This window comes from Solanum pennellii, chromosome 3, assembly GCF_001406875.1.
Source record: "Solanum pennellii chromosome 3, SPENNV200".
NCBI classification, from domain to species: domain Eukaryota; kingdom Viridiplantae; phylum Streptophyta; class Magnoliopsida; order Solanales; family Solanaceae; genus Solanum; species Solanum pennellii.
Window position 1 is genome coordinate 63,325,757 of NC_028639.1, and position 23,315 is coordinate 63,349,071.

The following is a 23,315-nucleotide window of genomic DNA, read 5'->3' on the forward strand; positions in this document are numbered from 1 at the left end:
AGAAAATTGTATATACACACGCAAATGCATATATCTTAGTCCTATACACTTATAATTATAAAATACAAATATTTCACTGCCCAATTTTCTTTTATCTTTTTCTCTTTCTCGTTTTATACACACATAAATTATACAATTGATCTTTTGTATACAATTTTTTTCTTTTGTATATGTATAACGAATCATACAACTATTTTTTTTTATTTGTATAGCGAAATATACATTTTTATGTTTGTTATGGAGCGCAATTACTAAATATAACATACAAATATGCGAAAGTTAGTAAAAAAATCACTCTATTGCATAAATAAGTAATTTACTTATTTTTGGAGGGTTAATATAATTTGATGTAAAAATTATATATATAGAAATCGGAAAAAGGAAAAAAAGAAAAAAGAGAAAAGAAATAGTAGTAACCAAGATCTGGTCTGAGTCGAGGGAGGCTAAATCGCATTTGTTGAATAGCAGTGGGAATTTTAGCGTTGGGGCAAAACCATCAATGGCATCAAAACAGGGCATAACAATGGCTACCAATCTCCTCAAAACCCTAACCGGAGCATCTTCCATTGTCCGGTCCAACACCAGAAGTCTCAGCGGCGTTGCTAGCAGCGAGGTCATCACCTCTCATACAGAGAAATGGATGCAGGTTAGATTCTCCTTTTTCTCACCTCGTGCTTTATTTTTCTATTGATGTTTCTGGTCGGATTTCTACTCATCGTCATCGGTGCTGTGATGCCCTAGCTTATGGATCATCAAAAATTAAAATATGTATTAGCTACTCTATTCTTCTCTACGCTGTTTTTGTCGCACGGTTTTCGTTATTGATAATATATTCATCTTCTTTAAAGATGTGTGTGTTTGTTCTCCAGTGGACTGCTTCATAAGGAATTTCCAAATTTGGAGACACAAGGAGGATAGGATTAAAATCTCTTTTTGGAAACATATGTAGTTTGATACCCTAGGAAGTTTGGTTGTAGAAGAATCTGATAAGCAGAGCTGTTATTTTTTTTGGCACAAATAACAAGGATAAAGATATAAGTGAAGGTGAAAATTGATCTCTCAAGTGAGGATTAGGATTTTCCCACCTTTCAGGACGAACTTCATATCTTGTGCAAAGGGAATGAATGCTGAGTATTGCGTGTTATACCAAAAGTATGCTATTTGTTTATATCACATGGAGAAATTGCATTTGAAATAATGTTTTAAAATAGCTCAAGAGAACAATACCATGATATTACTAAAAAATATCAGTATGTTTCATGGACTTTGAACAATACAAATCTGGAAAAAGGGAACCGATATCCACGCATATCCTCAAACCTTTTGGGCTAGTTTCAGGAGAGGTCTTATGTCAATCAGTTGTTAAAACTTAAAAGCAACTGTCATATTCTGTCTTCAAATGTTGGACGAGTTGGGACTAACAACTTGGTTCAAGGTGTGGTTCATGCTTTGTTTTCTTCTTCCTTTGAGATTGAACTTGACAAAGGAGTATACTTTTCACCATTATGAGAATGAAAACGATTATTTTCAAAATGCATTTCATGGGACATTGATGAAATTAATTGTACATACATGGTGAAATTAGCATCATAAAAGCAAATAGAGGAATAGAATTAGCCATAAAAAATAAACTAGAAGAATAAAAGTTTCAAAAAGTCAATCTCATCTACGAAGAGCAATATGTAAAGGGTAATCAAATCTATGCTCATATGGGGAGAGAATATCTTTTCTTCTTTGCTGATATGAAAGGACTGGTGGGATTAAAAGACGAATTAAACATTAGTGCAAGCATATGAGTGTATGTTGAATTTAAGTCAGGATATGTGCTTGGCTGAAATCAGATCATCTCTTGGTATTTTCAAGATTGTGCCAAAGCAGAAATGCACCCAAGGAGTAGATGCTGCAAATAAGAACTGAACAAAATAACCTGTCAAGATTAAAGAGCCAGTGAAAAAGAAATCATGGCACTAAGAGGTCACCCCACCCCACATCTGTGTTGCCGTTAAAACATAAGTGTGAAGAGAAAGTGGAATAGTGAAGCCATTGGAAGGTAGAACACACACTCAAAAGGAAAAACCGCAAATTGAGAAAACACTGACAACATTTCCATAGAAACTATTCAAAAAGGAAGTGCATCCCATATTAGATTTTCTACTTACTATTTTGGGTTGTTACAAATATGTTCACTTTCTTAAAAGAACACTTTTTGTCTACACTTTCTGGTATTTCTTTGTTCTATTTTTTTTAGAAGGTAAGATATTTATGTGTGGATAAAATAAACTACTCAAAAATTCTGTAGCCACTCATATTTATAGTGTGGAGTAGAAAAGAATTTCTAATCCTTTGTCTTCTCACAAGGATTCTTGAACATCAAAAACAGATTCAAGGTCTTTTAAGTATTCTTGCTTACACACAAAAATAGAAAAGGACTAGACGCTCATTTTAGCTACTTGATGTTAAGGGATTTATTTTCAAAGCATCTTTGATTTCTCTCTTCCAAAGTGTCCACCAAATACACGTTGGGACAACCTCATCACTCTTTCTGACCATAAAGGCTGCCATCTTTGTTCCATCATGCGAGAACTAAAGGTATTCTCCTTACCACAGTGCACATAATACCCCTTAAGTTGATGAATATCTTCCATAACTGAACTGTCAACTCACAATGTAAAAAGATATGATTGATTGCCTCAGCCTCCTCTCCATGTAAGTAACATCTAGAGCATAACTGGTATCCTCTCTTGGTAACGTTGGTTTGTGTCAAAAATGTCTCTTTTGTCAAAAGCCATGTAAAGCTAGCAAACTTTTTTTGGAAGTTCCCCTATCTTCTTCCAAGGCTAATATCCAATTTGATTATTTGAGAGGTTGAATATTTACAAGCTGACTTAACTCAGAACTTGCCTTGCCTATTCCCTTGCCAAATCATGTAGTCATCTGCAGTAGAGGTCTTTTTGAATTGTTCCAAAGTATTGTAAAACTTAGTTAATTTGCTAATCTCCCAATCATGTAGTAGTCTTCTGAAGCTTACGTTCCATCCTTTAGTTTCCCATACCTCTCCCTCTGTTGCTGCTTGTTGCTGACTCAGATTGTGAAGATCAGGAAAAAGTTGTTTTGGTGATCCTTGACCAATTACCTTCCCAAAAAGATATATTCATTCCATTTCCTACTTTGAAGCTGGACTTGTTCATGAATTTCAACTAAAGATTTCTGATCGACCTCCAAAGACAGTTTATAAGGACCATTCACAGAATTGGTTGTCCACTGTCCTTCTATCCCATACTTTTCTTTTATTACATCTTCCCATAGTGATCCGTCTTCTGCAACAAATGTCAACCACCCCATTATTGAACTTTTATTCTGAACTCTCAAATTCTCAATTCTGATTCCCCCTTCCTTCTTAGTGGTAGTGAGAGTACTCCATTTGACCAAATGAGTTCTTTTTTTGTCATCGTTACCTTGCCAAGGAAGTTCCTTCTTAGCGCATTGATTATCTTCACTGCATTTACAGGAACTGAAAATAAAGACATTATATAAGTAGACATTGCATTTAGTACAGTGTTAATCAGAACTAGTCTGCCCCTCATAGATAGATATTGGCTCTTACAGTTTGCCGGCTTCCACGTGTCTCTAAAACACCATTCTGTATTGCTTTTGGTCTGCTCTTGATCCCAAATGCCATCCCCAGTAAACTGTTGGCAGTTCTCCTATTCTTCCAGTTTGCTAACGTCATTTCACATATCTTCTTCTACTTTATAGGGGTACTTTTTTAGGAAGGTATTTGGACCATTTCTTATTCTTTACAACTTTTTCTCCACTATCAGGTTATTTTTCTCCGAAATGCAGCAATACTTTGACTCTCACTTTATAGTTTCCAAACAAAATAGAACATATAAACTGGGACAGATGCTAAATAGGTAGCCGTTGGATAAAACCCTTAAAATGGTTTCTCTCCCTAATTAGTTCTTCTGAGTCTATTGTGTCCTTCAGTTACTAACATCTGATGTCTTATGTTCACTTGAAAATAGATTGTGAAAGTCTAATGAAACAAACTTGGTGTGATACTCTTTCCAAAGGACCACAAGTTTCAGTGCACCTTGATATACATGGATGCCGGCAAGTTGAACCAGGCAAATCTGAGGACAAGCTTGACTTTGTCAGGTCCTCGCTTGGGATAGACTAGCCTGAGATCTTCTTGCTTAAGATTGCCGCGATCTATCAACTGCGAGGCTTGAGATTTTCCAATTTGATTTGAGATAGAATTAGCCATTTCAAATTTTAACCATTGGAATGAGAACCTTTGCAACTCAACTTTCAACACTTCTCATGTGGTTGTGTGCGCGACCTTAGTTGTGCGGACTCTCCACTTTTGATGCCGCACCCGTCTCGGATTTTCCAAAAATACATTGCTTTTGGCGAATCCGACACGCACCCGTTGGCATTTGTGAAGAGTCCGAGCAACATAGTGCGCGACCTGAATCTTTGCTTGCATGTCAAAAAATGGAAGCTGAATGGCAGTCATTATCGAAATCATGGGAAAGGAAAGATGAGATTGAGATGTGTAATGGAGTGGGAGAGACGAAAGAAGAAATAAAAAATAGAGATTACACATGATTGTAGATGGCAAGAAGGGACTGATCGGAGATTGGACTGACAGGGCTAGAAAGACAGATGGAGGCGAGAAGTAAAACATGTGTTAACTGAAAGTAGATATTGTAGTGTGTACTCATTAAAAGAAATGGATTCATTAGTGTGTATTTATCATTGGAGTATATTGAAGAAAAGTAGTATGAAGATATTTAATGGTTACTATTTAGACAAAATGTATTTAAGCTTCAATTGAAGGGGCTCACGAGCATGGAGACGAGCTTTTATGGTATTGAACTTAACAGATGCTAGCAGTGTTGTCAAAGACTTGCTTAAGCCCTGAGGCTCAAAATATGTTGAGCGTGTGCCTCGCTTAACGTGCGCTTCAGTTCCATCATCAAGGTTCTAACGCTTACTTTCCCTTGCCAATGAGTGGCACTAAATAATTGATATTTCACTTAATCGTGATTTTTTCTTTTTCAACTTCTTTTACATATATTTGTCATTCATATGTATCATTATTGGTCTTGGACTAACATATATATTTTTTTCACCCTTTTTGCCTTTTTTTCATTAGCACCTCACGCTTTATTTGCGCTTAAAACCCCAACAAATCTTACAGGATACTTAACGCTTTTTGCTTTTGATAACACTGAATGCTAGTCTAACTAAGCAAGTTCTAGACTGCTTGAGTAGCTTATCAGCTGTCCTACCATGCTTCTGGCCCAAGTAGTAATCCATTTTCCCCCTTCATTCCCAATCCAAAATTTTATTTCTTTTTTCAAAGGGTGTTGCACCACAGAGTTCTGTGACCATTTGTGTGGTAGAAAATCCATTATTTCGTCAATTTTTGGACGTGAATCGTATGTAAAGCACACACTTCCATGAGCTTGTCAGAAATTATGTAAACAGGTGACCACTTTATAGAAATGGCAATCCAGTGGAACAATAAGCTTTGATAAGGAAAAAAAGGCAATGGAACAATAAGGTATCAAGGATTTCTCGAGATATGAAGTCCTTGAATTTTGCTGTTGTTTCTACCATATACCTCTTTTTAAACCAAAATTGCATTTAGAAATTTCTGCATATCAATCACTGTCAAGCCAGTGAAACAATAAGCTTGATCAGATATAGCTAGATGAATAATAAGGACTCAAGATTATACCAAGATATGACGTCCTTGTTGTTACTGTTGTTTCTATCATGCCACTTTTAATACAAAATTATACAAGATTACCGCAAGAATTTTCTCCCCATAAAGTGCTGTTTCTTTTCCCGACTGTTGTGTGGTTCTTGATGGTAGGATACTAGCAAGAAATCTCCCATGGAATTGATCAGTGAAGTTCCACCTATCAAGGTTGAGGGAAGGATTGCTGCCTGCGAAGGAGGTAATTTGAATAACATATCGTACCCCAATTTCTTTTGCTAGTGTTGGTGAGTTGCTTAGGAACTGTACTGCTTCCATTAAGAATCATCTGCCTGAAAGTACTATCTTTTTTCTTCTGAAACAGACTCACCTGCTCTTGGACATCCAATTGAGTATATATGCCTTGATCTGCCTGAGCCAGCTATATGCAAGTATTGTGGTTTGCGCTTTGTTCAAGATCATCACCATTAGGGCTGCATTATGAGAATCCCTGAATTAAGAAGTCAGTCTTCATTTTATATGCAAGCAACTCTGATTATTGTGTTCCTTTTGCACTACTGATGCAGGCAAGTTTTGCCTCTCGTAATAAGGATTAGGGTTCCGTGTGATCCATTTTCTTAAAGCTGGCATGCAGATGCTTTTGACAAGTTCATTTCTCTCTTTCTCACATACATATCACAAAAGCCTGATTAAATATATGTTAGCTGCCAAAGATTTTCAACATGACTTGTATAGTTATATTACGATTCACAACTATTACTCCAGGTACGCTGAGAAGGCAAAGTTGGAACTCGCCTTGAGGCAAGACACTCGAAAAATGTCTTGGGACAAATGGAGGAAGCACTTGTTTCATGAGTTTTACATCTCAATGTCCAGATGTATGCTCCAAATGTGCTCTACGCCTAATGCACGTAGCTCGCCCTATATTTTTTTTTGTACAGACATGCCCTGCGGACACTCACAAGTTCCTTAACTGACCCTTTTGATTCCCCTCAATAAACTTCCATTTGTAAGTTATCAGTTGTCACAATTCAGAAGCTTGAGAATATTGCAATCCAAAGAGGTATTTGTATATGGGTGAGTTTGGCTGGAACCTTCAAGTAAAACCAGCAAATGAATCTGTTGAAAGAATACTCTTCAGTGGTGATAATTTTCAGCCTTTTTAACACTTAATTTCCATGCGCTGAATACGCAAGTGACAATTTAAAATATGAGTAGAACACAGGGCATGCCTAGGCTAATCTGATACAATGGAATTGTTAACTCGCAAGAGGCCAAAATTTCCCAAATAATTGAGAAAAGAATAAAAACCATTCTTTGAATGTCAATAATAATTTTCTGAGAAGGCACCTCACCCTTGATCAACTTCTTTGACAAAAGTCATCTAAAGGATAAAACTTCTTCACTTGTCACCCTCAGCTGCAGCTAATTTCCTCCTTTGCTGATGTTCTGCAACTTTGTAATCTACCACTTCACGAAACAAGTTAGCGTCTAATACACAGTCTTCACTCCCGTATACAGCAGCTTGAACACCAGCCATCATTTTTGCAACCTCTCTGCCTGAAAATCCCTCCGTCCTGGCTGCAGCTTCTCTCAGAATATCATCTGTCAAACCTTTTATCTCTATTTTCTGCTGCTGTTTCTTGAATAAGTTTGAAAACAAGCCAGGTTTCCTTTCCCCGGCTTGAGCTATATATTTCTCCAGATACAGTTTGATCAGCTTGAAGCGCTCATCCTCACCAGGCAATGGGAATTCGATGACTTCATCAATACGGTCTGCAACAGCTGAATCAAGATCACCGGGCCGATTTGTAGCCAAGGCAAGGACTATATCTTTTGACTGATCACCAGTACGGAAAAGGAGTGCATTGAGGGCACTCCTCTGAGCTTCACTCATGTAGGTTTTATTTCGCCTGAAATTGACATGAAACGTTCATATATGAAATAGCTGTACACTCAAATTCTAAGCGCCAATCATTCATACATGATAAAGTGAAAATCAAGCAAGCCATATAATGATATGCCTGCCCTAGATATCACAAAATGAATATGATATAACTGGTATTGCTAGGGAGCAATGTGGCATTATTAATTTGATGACATTTATATGAGGTCAGGATTTTCCCTTTAACATTTCAAGCATGGCTATCTCTCCTGATTTTTTTTCAGTGCCTTGCAACTCCCAGAATTTAAAACAACTTCTTCCAAACACATCTTGAACCACAAAGGACTCCAGAAATTCCCAAACAAGATTATACAAATTACTTCACCAAAGAAAGTAGACCTCTTTGTACAGCAACTCAATTAAATAATATGAACCTATGCAGATATTTTATTTAATATCTAGATCAGCCAGAGGCAGCAATGATGAGGAAAAGTCACTTACTCGCACAAAAATGCATCTGCTTCGTCAATAAAAAGTAATAAACCCTTTTTGGACTTCTTAGACCAGTCAAATAACTGATGTATTTTGGTGACAGCCTGTGATCCCAGCGGCGCAACGTCACCACCCGTCATCAATGCGTAGTCAAGTCCCTGACAATAGATTCAAGCATATTATTGAACACCAAAACAAAGTCAGAACTACCAATTTATAGATATTTCATTAAGGGAGCTATATATCATCTCTCCCTTGAGAGTATTCGCTTATACAACTTCTTAACAAGTGTCTTTACTTTCAGAACAGTGAGACTTTGCATCAAATTTTTGCTTTTTTTATTTTCTTCAGGCTCTTTTTGTTAACTTCATAAGATGGTAGACATGCCTGCTTCCATGGCAACTCAATGCTTTATTAAATTGTATCAACAGGCTTCCCTAACCCATATGCAATATTTAACAATTTTGCATGAAACACATATCAATATAAATAGGTAAAGATCACGACTCATGAAAGCGGAAGAAAGATCTTACAGATCTGCGAGCAAGCTCCCTAGCAACCATTGTCTTCCCTGTTCCTGGAGGGCCATAAAAGAGCATGTTGCGAAATGGAGCTTGATGAGATTTGGTATTAGCAGTTGCATTGGCTAACTGCTGAATCCTCTTTTCAAGAGATGGGTGTAGAATGACATCACCAAACCCTTTCTCAGATTTGGTGGAACCTCCATTAGCACCTTTGAGAGTGCTCATGGCTCGCGAGAAGAACCCTGACCAGGGATATTTACCCCTAGATGACTCTCTGATCAATGATGGCTGTCCCAATATTCTGTCCACATAACTCCAAACAACTCTTGCACCTTCCCTGCAATCCACATAGCAAACTTGCATCAACCATACTATATACACCAGGGAAAATAAGCAGTGCTAGAAAAGTACCTTCAAGAACAACCACGGAACCAAGAGGATAACCATAAATTTATAGTTTACCACCGCCTATTCCAAATTGATCTATTTCTTTGTTGCTATTAGCCATTTTAAATAAACCAGTGGAATATCGATAGAGGAAGCAATCAAATAAATACAACTATAGCAGAACTAATTATCATATGAATTCTGCACGGCTAAGATGATGGAAATATTTCGAAGTTGGCATCCCATTACAGTAGGATTCTCTTCGCTAGTGACTCTTCATTTTATCCCCACAAGGTGTGTTGAGTAATAATGATGCTCAAACTAGAAGAATGAGCAAAGAAGACATAGGCCAATAACCACAACGGATTCAAAAAGCCGGCGGAAAGCCTCGATCCCACCAGGGCATTACAAGCCGCAACTAAAATGACGGAGACGTAAAGGACTGACCAATGTGATTATAATTTAAAACACCACCACTCCTTACACCAGCCACCCCCAAAAAAAATTTTCCTTGATTAGACCAACTTAGAAACTATAAAATAAACAAAAGGAGCATGGTCAAAGTAGTTGCAGAACCATCTCCTGCAAATTGCCCCCTTAATTTTTTGGACTTTATCAGCTCTTGAGCATTAGCTTAGCTATATTTTTTATTTAAAACAGATAGTATTTTGTGTTTTCACTATCTTTTGTAATCATTGCATCTTCTTGATTCCATCAATGAATTCCTCTTCCGTCATTTAAAAAAAAAGTAGGGTCAAAGTATCTGATGTCTGTTCATGTGGTTTATGAAGAGGAAAAAAATGCCTAAATCTCAAAAGTAATGTAAATGAAAAAATTAACATCACAACATTTCACATGACGTGGGGAAAATCAGCACAAGCCAAAAAAATTATATTGCTATTTTGAAAATATATTTAATACCTTGTTGTGTATATTCCAGCTGCAAGAGCTGTCACACCACCAACAGCCACAACAAGCTTATTTTGATCTGTTAGTATTGCACGTAGACCACCTACATAAATGGATATCTTCACGTCAGAAAGATCATACTTATTTTGCATTAGCAGTAGCCAGAAATGCAAGCCTAGCTACCATGTGTGCATATGACATAAATATGTGGTGCTTTATTACCTTTTTAAAAGAAAATATTACATACTGCAATTTATTTTGCAAAGTTCTAATACACCACTCAAGTATCAGCACTATTGTAGTCGCTAGGGGCATGTCAAGCATCAGAAGAATGAAGCATTTATACATATGTAACGAATCCAGAAAATGTGCGTGGTGTATTTAATTTTTTTCTGCTACACTAATTGAAAAGGATACAGAGAAATGAGCACAGAAAATATCTAAATTACAAACTCATTAATTGTTTCCGACAGCAGCAAACAAATATTACTCCACAATACTTGAAACAAATAAAAGTTAAAATCTTTTCCTGTTTCTGTTTCCCAAGTCTCTTCTTCAGCAATAAAATAACAAGCACAACCCATTGGCATGAAAAGCAAGTTTAGATGAAAAAAATTCAACACCAAAACAAGATAAGTAAGTTTTTTTTTTTTGTGAAGTAATTAAATTGTATTCGAGAGGCATTTAGGAGATGCAATGGTTACATCTAAATTACAAACTCATTAATTGTTTGTGACAATAACAAACAAATATTACTCCAAAATACTCAAAACAAATAAAAGTTCAAAACTTCTCCTGTTTCTGTTTCCCAAGTCTCTTCAGCAAAAAAATTACACGCACAACCCATTAGTATTAAAGGCAAGTTCAGATGAAAAAAATTCAACACCAAAACAAGATAAGTTCGTAATTTTTTTGGTGAAGTAATTAAATAAGGCACCAAGGAGATGCAATGGTTACAACTAAAAATAAAGTTGCTTCAAACATGAAAATAACATGAAGCTCACAGTGCAACAAGATAAGTATGTATTATGCAAGTCGATATTAATAATATGAACGAAATAGAGGGATATGATCCATAACTTGTCACATGGATACCCATAAAATGAAAGCTTTAATATGATCGTTAGAGAAGAACCTCCAATGTGCTCAAAAGTCGTGTTAATCGCGGCAATCCATTTCTCCCTTTCAGCATTTGCACGGTCTACTAGTATTCTTCTGTTAACATCCTCAGCCAGCTTTGCTTCATGTGCTCTCCCCTCAGCTTCTGCCATTGCTCTCACTCTAATAGTTTCACGTTCTATCTCTGCCTTTTCTCTCTCTGTCTGTCGGCGCTGCGCTTGGATTTGTTCTTCTGTTGCTCGTCTAGCTGCCTCTTGTCTCATAGATGATTCCTCTTGCATTTTTACCAACTCCTGATTTCTAGCTCTGTGATGCTCATTTTCTGCCTGCAGAATCCAAGGAAGAAGTCAGTTTATCAGTTATGCAATACCCATCAAACCATGACATTAAGAACTTTACATGCCTGCATCCGTTTCCTTGCTAATTCATCTTCATATCGAGCCATCTGTGACTTGATTTGAGCCTGTTGCTGAGCTAGTTTCTTTTGTTCATCATATACAACCCTTTGTCTCTCCTGTTAAAAGAAAGAAAGTTAATCACATATTTTGCCTCATTGGTACATAAATAGGAAAGTTCATATTTTGATATTACAACAAGAAAAGTAAAATGTGGTGCACTGATAAAGTGAACAAAAAAAAAGGTTTCCTTCAGATTGCTTAGTGAACAAATAATTATTTTTTATAAACAAGAAATCCCGAGGCCACAGGGTTCGAAACTCTGTGGATAATGGACCCACCTGTTTAGAACAACAAATAATTATCAGAAAGTGCACAAATGTCGAACATTTTTCGAAGCCCCTGACTTAGTTCAAACAAATGTTTTTTTTTCGCATTATGCACTCAGAGAAGTAAAAACCTAAGTTTTCAGCGGACCACACTCCAGATTTATTTCCAGTGGTAGTTTAAATGGAAATTAGTTGGAATGAATGGCTTAATTATCTTCAAGAACTTCCCTAGTAGAAGTTTTAAGGTAAGATGATTGCGCTATATGCATTTGGATTAGCTTGCACATGGAAATACATAATCATGTTCCTTGTGGCCAATGAAATTTCTAGTCTACTTTTAATACGAACCAGTTGCTTGAATAAGATTTATAGCATTAGGAAAAAAAACAAGGGACATTACACATGGAATATCCAAATTAAACAACAGAGATCAAAACCACAAACTAGTGAATTATGAAATGAAATAATAGTGTAAGTTACAACAATTATTTGCAAGCTGATACTTCTGATTAACGATTTATCAAAAGGGAAACTTTCAATATCTATCAACAAAAACAAGTAGAAGGAACCTTTTTCTTAATGAGTTGATACACAAGCATCAGTTCACCATAGAAAATCAATCTTACCGTCTCAGCTTGAGCTTGCAGTGCTTTAAACTCTTGCATTTTTGCAGTTAACTCTGCTTGCCTTGTCTCTTCTTGCTTTTTAATCACATCAAAAACCTACGACAAAGGGATCGGATTTAGTATTTTCCGCACCATAAAACATCACAAACTTTGAATAGAAAGTCAAAGACAAGACCTTTGCCTTGCATAGAACATAAAATTATTAAGAATACCACAAAATATATCTCAACCAACCATGGAATATCTCATGAGAACAAAAAATTAACACCAAGGGATGTCATTTACAAAATTCAATTTCAACTAGAGCTCTTTTACCACTTCGATAGACCTCCATTGCCAGAAATATAGAAAATTGGCAAGGTAGAGTCTTATATTCAGTGTGAAATCCATAGCAGTTCCTTAAATTTTCTGAAATAAAATTTGAACTACATAACAATAGACAAATCCTTTAATTTTGATAGTTAATAAATTTTCCAACTAACTGATTCCCCAAACAGTGGCAACCAAACAAATTGGGACATTTCAATCATGTTTCCTAAGAATAAAGCTAGAAAAATCAACTCGGCATCAATACCTGTTTGGCACTTTTGGAATTATTAATCTCCCTCAATGCCTTAGCCCCTCTCTCCAATGCCTCCGGATCAAAACCAGCTGAAGTAGTCCTGGGATTATCATTTCGAACCTTTGGCTTTTCAGGAGCTTCCGCAGTCGGCTGAGGTGGCTTAGGAACATTCGCAGGAGCACTTGGTGCGGTATTAGTAGAAGAAGAAGTGGAAAACGGAGAGAAATTGAAACTACCATCAGCATAAACCGTTTCTGTACCAAATTTGGCAGAAGCTAGGGCTGCAAATAGCCCTGCTGCATAGGTTTTTCCCATTTCCGGATCGAGATTGAAGGCGATGAGAAGAATCGTAGGGATTTTTCTTCAGTTAGTGTGGCTTGATGGAGAAGAAAAGATGCAAAAGGAAGAAGCCATGAAATGTCTGTAAGGCTCAGGGTTTATGTAGGGTTTGAGATTTATTGGGTGAAATGGCGGTTTTGGGCCTTTCTGAACCGGACTAGAGTTAATGAACCCGGTTTAGTGGTTTCTTTTTAGAACTTCATAATATGTTTTAATTTTTAAATGTTTGTAAATATTATTGCATCATTTGGAAATAAAATTTAGTAACACATTTTATGTTTTAGGAAAAATTACTTGGATAGGTGTCTTTTAATAAATAATTACGGATTTTAGTGATATTTTTTATTTATTATCATTTATAGTAATATTATATAAATTTACCATATGTAGTAAAAGTGAATTAAGTATGCAATATATATGTATTATAACTGCTTTTAAAAAGTATATTATGCAATATATATGTATTATAACTCCATTTATAGAACTTCATAATATGTTTTAATTTTTAAATGTTTGTAAATATTATTGCATCATTTGGAAATAAAATTTAGTAACACATTTTATGTTTTAGGAAAAAATACTTGGATAGGTGTCTTTTAATAAATAATTACGAATTTTAGTGATATTTTTTATTTATTATCATTTATAGTAATATTATATAAATTTACCATATGTAGTAAAAGTGAATTAAGTATGCAATATATATGTATTATAACTGTTTTTAAAAAGTATATTATGCTTGTTTGGTAAGAAATTGACATGTTATATTAAAATATGTGATAAATGTATTATTCATCAATAAAAATTGTATCATATGTGAATAATAAAGTATTAATATGAATTAAAAATATATTATAAATATATTAAAAATTATCAAATGAGAAAAAATGTTATTGATATAAACAATAAATATTCTTTATTTATAGAATATTTATATAAGTTTCCTTATGTTCGAGGAAAATATACAAATTTAATATCTTTTAAATGATTTATTAATCTATAGCATCTTTTTTTAATACAGCATCTTCTTAGTAGTATTTTATATCATATACTTTGCATTTAATCGTATATGAATCTTCATCAACCATTATGCACCACTCTTTCCATACTTTTATCTACTTCCGCGATTGGCCAAATACATTAATAAATTTTTTAAATTTGTTAGAATTTTTCTTTTTAAGTATCAATTTTAATTATGTTATTTTTCTATTGAATTATTAAATTATTCATAATTTATTCCTTTTAAAAATTATTGACTGATGTGGAACCAGATTTTATAAAAGGTATTGATAGAGAATACATATATTGTTCTAGAACTCATTAGTCCAATTCATAATGAAACTTTTCGAGAATAACTTTTAGAAAACAAATGAGACTAACAAACAATTTGTTTTTATTCCTTCAATCAAAATTATTACAAAACGAATACAATTGGAGGTATTTACAATAGAAAAGTCTATCAAAATCAACCAATAATGTTTAAAAAATGAACAAATTATGGATGATTCAAGGATTTAATAAGAAAATGACGTAGTTAAGGTACCCGAAGAGAAAAACCAACAAATTTAGGGATCTGTTTATGAGTATGGCATCGACGATTATTATTTTATCATTAAAGATGATTGCTTAAGACATGAAGCAAGTGACCATCGGTGGATTTTCAATGAGGTTCAAAATATTAAAAAATAGATATATAAAGTAGTCGAATTGAATTCAACATCTACTATATATATCTAAAAAAATTATTTCAATCATGTATAATTCTTATAATTTTCTGCCAAAGGGAGTTCTGAACCCCCTAATTATAAGGTGGCTCCTCCACTGGTGACAATCATTCATAGTCGATTTTTTGAGGATTGACTTTTTTTTATTTGTAAACTCTCATATTTGAAATAATAATTTTATCTTGTATCTGAATAATTCACCACTGCTCCTATTAAGTATATATACAAGTCAAAATTGATAAAATTTACAAGTATTGTCATCTTCATGTAAAATAAGTAGTCTTATTATCTAGGGAAAATTGTATGTAATAGCAAATTAATAACCTAAAATAAATGGAGTAGCTAGGGTTTGATTTAATTGTGCTCCATAGCAAATGTTAGCCAAAGTTTGCCAGGCGCCTCTCTACCAAAAATCTCGCTCGCCACTCTCCCATTCTCGCTCGCCACTCTCCCTCTGCTCGCCTCTCTCGCTTTATACACAGAAGTGTATAAATTCTGTTTTTGTTTTGTATAAAGCGAGAGAAAATTGTATATACACATGCAAAAACATATATCTTCGTGTTATACACTTAATTATACAATTTACAAACATTTTACTTCAATTCAATTGTAGGCAAATGCAAATTTTATACAAATATTGCAGAGAAAATGGCCAACGAATTATACAATTGCGAATTATACAATTGCAGTGAAATACAATTTTCTCTAGCTTTATACAACAGAAGTGTATATATTGTGTTTCTATTTTTGTATAAAGCGAGAGAAAAACATATATCTTCTTGCTATACACTTATAATTATGCAATATACATACATTTTAATTCGATTCAATTGTATGCGAAGCAAATTTTAAAAAAATATTACAGCGAATTATTCAATTGTGCATTATACAATTGCAGTGAAATATTATAGTGAATTATACAATTGCAACGAAATAGGTCAGCGAATTATACAATTTAGGCCAGCGAATTATACAATTGTATATATATAGCGAATTATACAGTTTTATATTTGCTATGGAACGCAATTATGCAAACTCTGCTAGAGCATATAAATATGAATTTTTTGTTTGCTATATGTGCAAGTTGCCCTGGAGGCCCTTATTACCTTAATAAAGGGATCACTCTACAAATTATGTCGTTCATATTCCTCCCTTCCTATTGGGCCTTTCAAGACTTCTTTTTTCTTAGAAAAATCACATAAATATTGTCTATAAGACCTTAATTTACTAAGGAAAATTACACTAAATATATATTAGTTAACTAGTTAATTCGTTTTAATTAATAATCATTTGCGATGATCAATATTTAGTGATAATCGCATGGGTTGGAATTTTAATTTTGTATAATTCGCACGTTTGTATAATTCGAAATGTTGTATAATATAATTTGTATAATTTTTGTATAATGTAATCTTTTATAATACAACCTCTATACTTGTTTAAAATTAAGATGTTTATGTTTGTAGAAAATCGTTATTTCAAGTTTATACAAAAATAACTCAATTATACAAATGTACCTGCGAATTATACAAACTCATCCACGCATTATATACAAACCCTCGAGTTATACGAACGAGACAACTTAAAAAGTAGTTACAGCTCGTAAATATGCAAACTATAGCAATGGAGCATAATTAAATTTATTGTAGTGGTTATTTGTGAAAATTTCCCAATTTAGATGCTAGGGAAACCTACATAAATCTCATATATTTGGGACTAATTACATCTTATCTCAAAAGTTTCTCTAGTTACAAAGTCTCAGATTTTTTTTATTGCTCTCGTATATATCCTTTGGTTGTTCGATACATTGCAAATGATAAATTACTTAATGGAAGGTGTGTATCTGAGAGGGAATAAGAATGTATCCAAAAAGAAATTTTTGTAGTTTTTTTTAAATGATAAGAGAATGTAAGAGATTATGATATCTTAAGTTGTATATTTATGTAATGTTTTAGTATATGTTTTTCCCCTCCTTTAAGATACTCTAGCTTTTCTCTATTTTTTCTCTTTTGCCGTTTGGACAATGTTTGAGTTAAAAGATGAAAAAACAGCTTTAGAAGTTGAAGAAATAATAAAAACAGTGTATTAGTTAATTATGCCATGTAACTTTTCTTTTAACAAATTATAGGAATTAAGGACACATAGCAACACAACATAATTTGATGGGACCAATTGTAAGTACAAATTTCAATAAATAAATAAAATAGTTCTTCACATAAATTGAGGTACATGGAACTTGGAAGAGTAATAAATAATGGTGCATGAATTTATAAACTGAAATTTTGTTTTCCTTTCAAAGAATCCAGAAACTTCACACAATAAGTGAAGAAAATAATTTTTTTTGAAAAAAAAGTAAATCAACATTCACAGAACTAGTCATTGGATCTATAAGACTTGATACAATACTGTTAAAAGACTTTTAGCATAAGTGATCTTCGATACAATTACAGAATTTTTTGTGAAAGACGGTCTCATTATAATTGTGGTGTCGCGATCAATTTGGCTCTCAAATCTTTTCTTAGTATCTTTCCAGATGGAGACTTTGGAATTGCGTGAATAAAATACACTTTGTGTAATTTTTTATAGAATACCACCTGTCATGTCAATTTTAACGTTAAAATATGCTTTGATAAAATTTTAAATTATAATTCTCTTCTAGATTCGTCCCCGAAAAAATTGATGTATTACCTGTTTGGCAATAAATTCCTTTATAGCTTCTTCAGTAAGATCAAAACCTTGGGCTGAACGGACTACAAATGCAACTGGAACTTCCCCTGCAGCATCATCCTTTTGTCTGCACAAATTAATTAATTTGTTTTTAAAACTATAATATATAAAAGCCAAATTAATACATAATAATTTTTTCTATGATTCAGTCAGTTATATATGGAATTCTATTAATTTATTGTACTTACGGCACAACAGCAGCATCTGCAATATCTGGATGGCTTATTAAAAGAGACTCAAGCTCAGCTGGCGGCACCTAAACGAATCAACAAATGAGTTCAAGTTTTATATACTGAAAAACTGACGATATGAAAAATATTTAAAATATATGTACCTGGAAACCTTTAAACTTTATGAGCTCTTTGACTCTATCGACGATGTATATTTCATCATCGTCATCAACATATCCTATATCGCCGGTGTGGAGCCATCCATCGACATCAATGGTCCGTGCAGTGGCTTCATCGTCATTGAGATAACCTAATTAACCATATATATATATAACATTTTAGTACAAATTCCCTATTATTTTTAAACGATTATACGTTATTAATGTATAAAAAATTAAATTAATAACGACCTTTCATGATTTGAGAACCGCGGATGCAAATTTCACCGGGTTGGTTACGGTCAAGTGAGCCACCGGTTTCCGGGTCAACCACCTTGAGGTCCGCATTTCGAACCACAGAGCCACATGAACCGGATTTAGTTGAAAATGGTTGCTTTGCAAATGCTGGACACATTGTTACTACTGGTCCTGCTTCTGTCATACCATATCCCTGCAAATTCATGTCAATTACAATATTAAAAATATTAAATTCCCATATTTTTTTTAATTTCCAGAAATTTTGGCCTGATTTTACTTTATGAAATGAAGTGCCAATTATATATACCTATAAATATAAATATTTGGCACTAAAATTTATGATATTAGCGATACAAAAGTCAGCATAAACATGGATAAATATATAATTACTACAAAGCTAAACAAAGTGGAGGATATTTTTTAATACGAATAATTTTTTAAAATATTATATAATGCATGTTATTTTTAATATATTAAATCAAATTATAAACAAAAGATAATATTAATATAATTAATTCTTACATAACTAAATTCAACATTACACTGTTTTTATACACGAACTTAATACATTTTGAAACTGCCCTAATCCTCCCAAAAGAAAATGTTAGGTCAAAAACCTAATACTCTTCTGGATTATTATTTTTTATTGCAAAAGCACATTTGCAATATAAATTCGTTCACTTTTTGAGTAAAATGTCATATTTGTATTAAATGAAATGGTACTCTATTTGATAATATTTATTATTTACTTTACACACTTTTAAATTAAATAACTATAAATAGAAGACTTATTTTATTATATCACTCTTTAAATATAATAAATACAGTATCTCAAAAAATTATAATAAAAAAATAACTATAAATATAAGAATAAATTAGGAACTATAAGTGTAAAATTATATATTAATTTCATAAAATGGACAAGTATTGTTGTACATCTCAAAATAGTATAGTAGATAACTATTATTGAACGGAAGGAGTATAAAACCTAGTGCTTAATCTAATAATAGTTGTTTGCTATTGATTTTGCACACCTTTTAAATAACTATAAATAGACGGATAATTTTATTATATCATCCTTTGAATATGGTAAATATAATATTTTAAAAATTTTTAATATGAAAATAACTAATAAGATAAAAGTAAATTAAAAATTAAATTTATAAAATTACTTATTAATTTCGTAAACATTTTAAAATAGTATAAAGGATAACTATAACAAGGGAGTACCAAATAATTGATATGCTTGTATTAAATGGCCGCTACCTATTTAAAAGGGTATGAAAACCTAGATGAATTTAACGTTGCGTAACAAACAATTGATATTATGTATTAAATGGACGCTACCCACCGCTAATAGATACCGTACTCTGCCACTAATTAATTTGGTATAATATATAAATGTATTTTTTAATTTAATTTATTTTACGTTATATTTTTTAACTTTTAATATATATATGTACACACTAAAATTTGTATAACGTTAAATAAGTAAACACATGAGTCTTAGATGACACAATCGCCACATAAAATAAAAAAATGACATGTAAGTGTCTAGTTACATACACTCAAAGTTGAAGGACATAAATATAATTTGAAGTCAAATTAAAAAATATATTTATGTATTATGTCAATTAATATTACGCAACCGTCAAAGAGTCTGAAATATGACGAAATAAATTGTAATATGAATGGAAGAAATAATATTTAAATTAGTTAATAAATTGTTTCCTTATAAAACGACCTAACTGGCTTTGGTCATTTATATCATGTGAAAAAATTTAGTTGTTAATTAATGTAATTTAGTGTGGTGGTTATGCATGTTTATTACGTCTTAATGACTTTTATATTAAGACAATTTTGAAGAAACGCAATTTTCCTACACCTGATTTGGACCTTTAATTACCTTTTGCAAACAAAGTTTGTCAATCTTTATTATTACACCTAATTGTTTCATTTAAAAAAAATTAAAAAAATAAGACGATTCTAAAAATTTTAGAATATGAGTGCTATGCTAAAGAAATGAGAGAGAAAGGAAGCATCAAGTTTGAATTTGAACCTTATGCTTATAAGTAAAATAATTTAGCTTTCAACTTAATATATATATATATATATACACAATTTTGTCTCATCTCATATTTTCCCTATTTTCTATTTTAAGTTGGTATAAATTTTGTTCTTCTTACTCCCTGTTCATTTATACGTGTTCATTATTTTAAAAATATATTTTAATTTTAATTACCATTGTTAATCTGTCAAAAAAGATAATATTTTTTCTCTATGTTTTGTTCTTATTATTAATTATTTATTTTTTATTTAATATTAATATCAATTAATTAAAAGGAATAATTTATCAAAATAGTTATATTAATCATTATTTTTTAAAAGACATGTCACGAAATACTTTGTTTTAAACTTCTAATGGTCGTTATTGGTCCGAATCAATGACTATATACAAATGGGGAAATAAATCATTCAAATAACATGAAATTAAATTGGTTATGGTTTGTTGGCGTAAAAAAGGAAATGAAGAAGTGCCATTTTGTGCTTAGCTAAACCAAAAAAGAAAAAAAAAGCAGGGAACTGTGTTTGTTTTTTTACCTGTCCAAATATGGCTTGCGGTACTCTTCTATGGAGTGCTTCCTCCAGCTCCTTCCCCAGCGGCGCAGCCCCGGACAGCACGAGCCGTATGGAGCTCAAATCGAACGAATCCACCATTGGATTTTTCGCCAATGCAAGAACCAGTGGCGGAACTACAGCAGCGACTGAGACACGGTGTTTTTGTATCAGCTCCAACAGCGCACTAATTTCGAATTTTTGCATCAACAGAACACTAGCCCCAGCTCTTAACGAAACTAAAAGCACTGAATTCAACGCGAATATATGAAACAGAGGAAGCACACACAGCACCACGTCGTCGTGCTTCAAGTAAAAATTCGGGTTGTCGCCGTCTACTAATTGAGCCACCCCTGTTATCAAACTTTTATGAGTCAGTATCACACCTTTTGGCAACCCCGTGGTCCCTGACGAAAACGGCAGAGCCACGGGGTCGTCAGGGTGGATAACAACTCCTTTTGGCATATCCTCTGCTTTAGCTTCCGATAGTACAGAAAAATGCAAGCAATTCTCCGGCGGATCATCAATTGTAACGACTGAAAAATCCTCCCCAATTTTCGGATCATTTTCCGCGGGATCACGGAATTTATCCACATACTGCGATTGAGTAACTATTAATTTCGCATTCGAAGCTTTCAACTGCTTAAACGCTTCCGATTTCGTGTAGAACGGATTAGCCGTAGTGATAACAGCTCCAATCATAGACGATGCTAGAATAGTAAACACAAATTCCGAACAGTTCTGTAGAAAAGTCATGATAACATCTCCCTTTTCGATCCCTACCTTGGTCAAACCAGCAGCAATTTTCTGGCAGATGAGATACGTTTCACTAAACGTGAATGTTTCTCCACTATTTCCCGCGATAATACATGTCCTCTCCTCAAACTCCGATAGCCTTTCGAACAAGTAAACATGGAGCGGTATGTTATTGGAAATTGATATATCTGGTAATTTCGATCTAAATACATGTAGCTCTTCCGAAGATTGATTTTGATTCGTAGAAATCACAGAAGATAATACCTCTGCTTTTTGGGCATCAACAGTAGCTACACTCACCATTTCCGGTTATGAGAAAGGAGAAAATTTATGAGTTAAGAGAAAGAAAACAGAGAGAGATTGGTATAAAAGGGAAGAAGAGAAGGTGATATAAATAGAATGAATTGAAAGTAAGGTGGAGAAAGTTAGGTGAGTAGTTATTACACATGTGGCTTGGTTGACAAAGAAGAACAAAAGGCTAAATGAGTAGTTACGTTAGCATTGAGGAGGATGACAAAGAGTTCACCACACCAAAACAAAAATAGTAGTACAAAAATTCAAACTTGATCGAAATTCTAATCGTAAAAAGTCAAGTTACTTATTAGTTGTGATCGTTATTAGTTTAACTGATAAGATTTCATATAATAAAAAATCATCGCTAATAACTTTAAAATAACGTGAAAAAACAACTGAGATATGCATATGACTTGACAAACTGTGTCTTGCTTGAAAACAAACATTGACACCATATACAATAATCAAGAGTTTGAGACCGTTAGAGTTAAAATCTGAAACTAAACCCAAAGTTAATGACTAATATACACATTCAGTACAAATATAAGTTGTTAATTTATTATCAGATAATCAATTAACTCATTTAAAAAATATTTCGAATCGTTAAGAACCAACCATCCGATATAAAAAGATCAATATTCTTAACAAGTTCACTAAATCAATAATCTATTAACAATATATAGATTAATGACATTTTTAATTCAAATTATTGATTTCGATTCGAGTTGGACTTGACTAGTGATCCAAGACAATTCCTCATTCAATTTAGTGCAGTGTCAGTACTCAACATGTAGGCAAGAATAAATGAAAAAATTAGTGGTTAATTTAAGCAATGTGTTGGCCCTATAGTAAGCTCACATTACAACTACCTCTGCTCAAGGAAGCTTCAAGCAATTTTTTCTCATCAACCTCAACCTTACCTACCAATCTACTACCAATTCACTTGGCTCATCTTTTTCGCAAATACTTATTCTGATTTGATACAAAATTTAAAAAATAAAAAAAACATGTATTAGTTATTAAAAAAAATCATTATTTATTTTTTATTTTTCTTGATATTCTTCATTTTATTGAATTAATAAGGTGTTGTTTTCAAGTATGAATATGTTTTGGATATATATACTCAAATTGCCAAAATTTATGATTACTATAATTGATAATGTCATCTTTTATGGTTGTAGTTCTACTACAATAATGTTTAGAATTCATAATTTTTGTTTTTTCTCTTGTTATTTTTCGTTAATAATCTAGATATATTAAAATTTGTGTAGCCACGAGCTCTTCAATAGGAAAAACTACAGAATATGACAAAAC

The 23,315-nt window shown here is 33.1% G+C and overlaps 3 protein-coding genes across 3 annotated transcripts; 1 reads left to right on the plus strand and 2 right to left on the minus strand.

The window, feature by feature from the left end:
• Positions 1-383: 383 nt before the first annotated feature.
• LOC107014653 (NADH dehydrogenase [ubiquinone] iron-sulfur protein 6, mitochondrial) lies at positions 384-6,452 on the plus strand. The gene is made up of 3 exons (XM_015214658.2): positions 384-646; positions 5,888-5,972; positions 6,096-6,452. Exons 1-3 carry the CDS (start codon positions 500-502, stop codon positions 6,200-6,202), a joined length of 339 nt encoding a protein of 112 aa, XP_015070144.1. The 5' UTR covers positions 384-499; the 3' UTR covers positions 6,203-6,452.
• A 380-nt stretch (positions 6,453-6,832) lies between these two features.
• Positions 6,833-13,381, minus strand: LOC107014651 (ATPase family AAA domain-containing protein 3). Its single transcript, XM_015214657.2, has 8 exons — positions 12,972-13,381; positions 12,398-12,493; positions 11,451-11,561; positions 11,064-11,373; positions 9,941-10,031; positions 8,642-8,969; positions 8,118-8,266; positions 6,833-7,644 (listed from the first exon to the last, which is right to left on the minus strand). The coding sequence occupies exons 1-8, from the start codon at positions 13,272-13,274 to the stop codon at positions 7,134-7,136; spliced, it is 1,899 nt and encodes a 632-aa protein (XP_015070143.1). The 5' UTR covers positions 13,275-13,381; the 3' UTR covers positions 6,833-7,133.
• A 3,886-nt stretch (positions 13,382-17,267) lies between these two features.
• Positions 17,268-22,103, minus strand: LOC107015322 (4-coumarate--CoA ligase 2-like). The gene is made up of 6 exons (XM_015215562.2): positions 20,937-22,103; positions 18,330-18,528; positions 18,084-18,229; positions 17,938-18,005; positions 17,711-17,816; positions 17,268-17,616 (listed from the first exon to the last, which is right to left on the minus strand). The coding sequence occupies exons 1-6, from the start codon at positions 22,008-22,010 to the stop codon at positions 17,497-17,499; spliced, it is 1,713 nt and encodes a 570-aa protein (XP_015071048.1). The 5' UTR covers positions 22,011-22,103; the 3' UTR covers positions 17,268-17,496.
• Between the last annotated feature and the right edge of the window lie 1,212 nt (positions 22,104-23,315).

Bases quoted from the DNA above. Each gene is read 5' to 3' on its own strand.
- LOC107014653 (XM_015214658.2), top strand. From the start codon at position 500: ATGGCATCAAAACAGGGCATAACAATGGCTACCAATCTCCTCAAAACC. The intron at 647-5,887 runs GTTAGATTCTCC...TCTTGATGGTAG, and splicing joins ATACAGAGAAATGGATGCAG to GATACTAGCAAGAAATCTCC. The intron at 5,973-6,095 runs GTAATTTGAATA...CTTCTGAAACAG, and splicing joins GATTGCTGCCTGCGAAGGAG to ACTCACCTGCTCTTGGACAT.
- LOC107014651 (XM_015214657.2), bottom strand. From the start codon at position 13,274: ATGGGAAAAACCTATGCAGCAGGGCTATTTGCAGCCCTAGCTTCTGCC. The intron at 11,562-12,397 runs GTAAGATTGATT...TTCTTTTAACAG, and splicing joins TGCAAGCTCAAGCTGAGACG to GAGAGACAAAGGGTTGTATA. The intron at 8,267-8,641 runs GTAAGATCTTTC...ATCTATTGTCAG, and splicing joins GGGAGCTTGCTCGCAGATCT to GGACTTGACTACGCATTGAT.
- LOC107015322 (XM_015215562.2), bottom strand. From the start codon at position 22,010: ATGGTGAGTGTAGCTACTGTTGATGCCCAAAAAGCAGAGGTATTATCT. The intron at 18,529-20,936 runs GTAAAAAAACAA...ATGAATTTGCAG, and splicing joins CGCAAGCCATATTTGGACAG to GGATATGGTATGACAGAAGC. The intron at 17,817-17,937 runs GTAAGTACAATA...TAATTTGTGCAG, and splicing joins GCAGATGCTGCTGTTGTGCC to ACAAAAGGATGATGCTGCAG.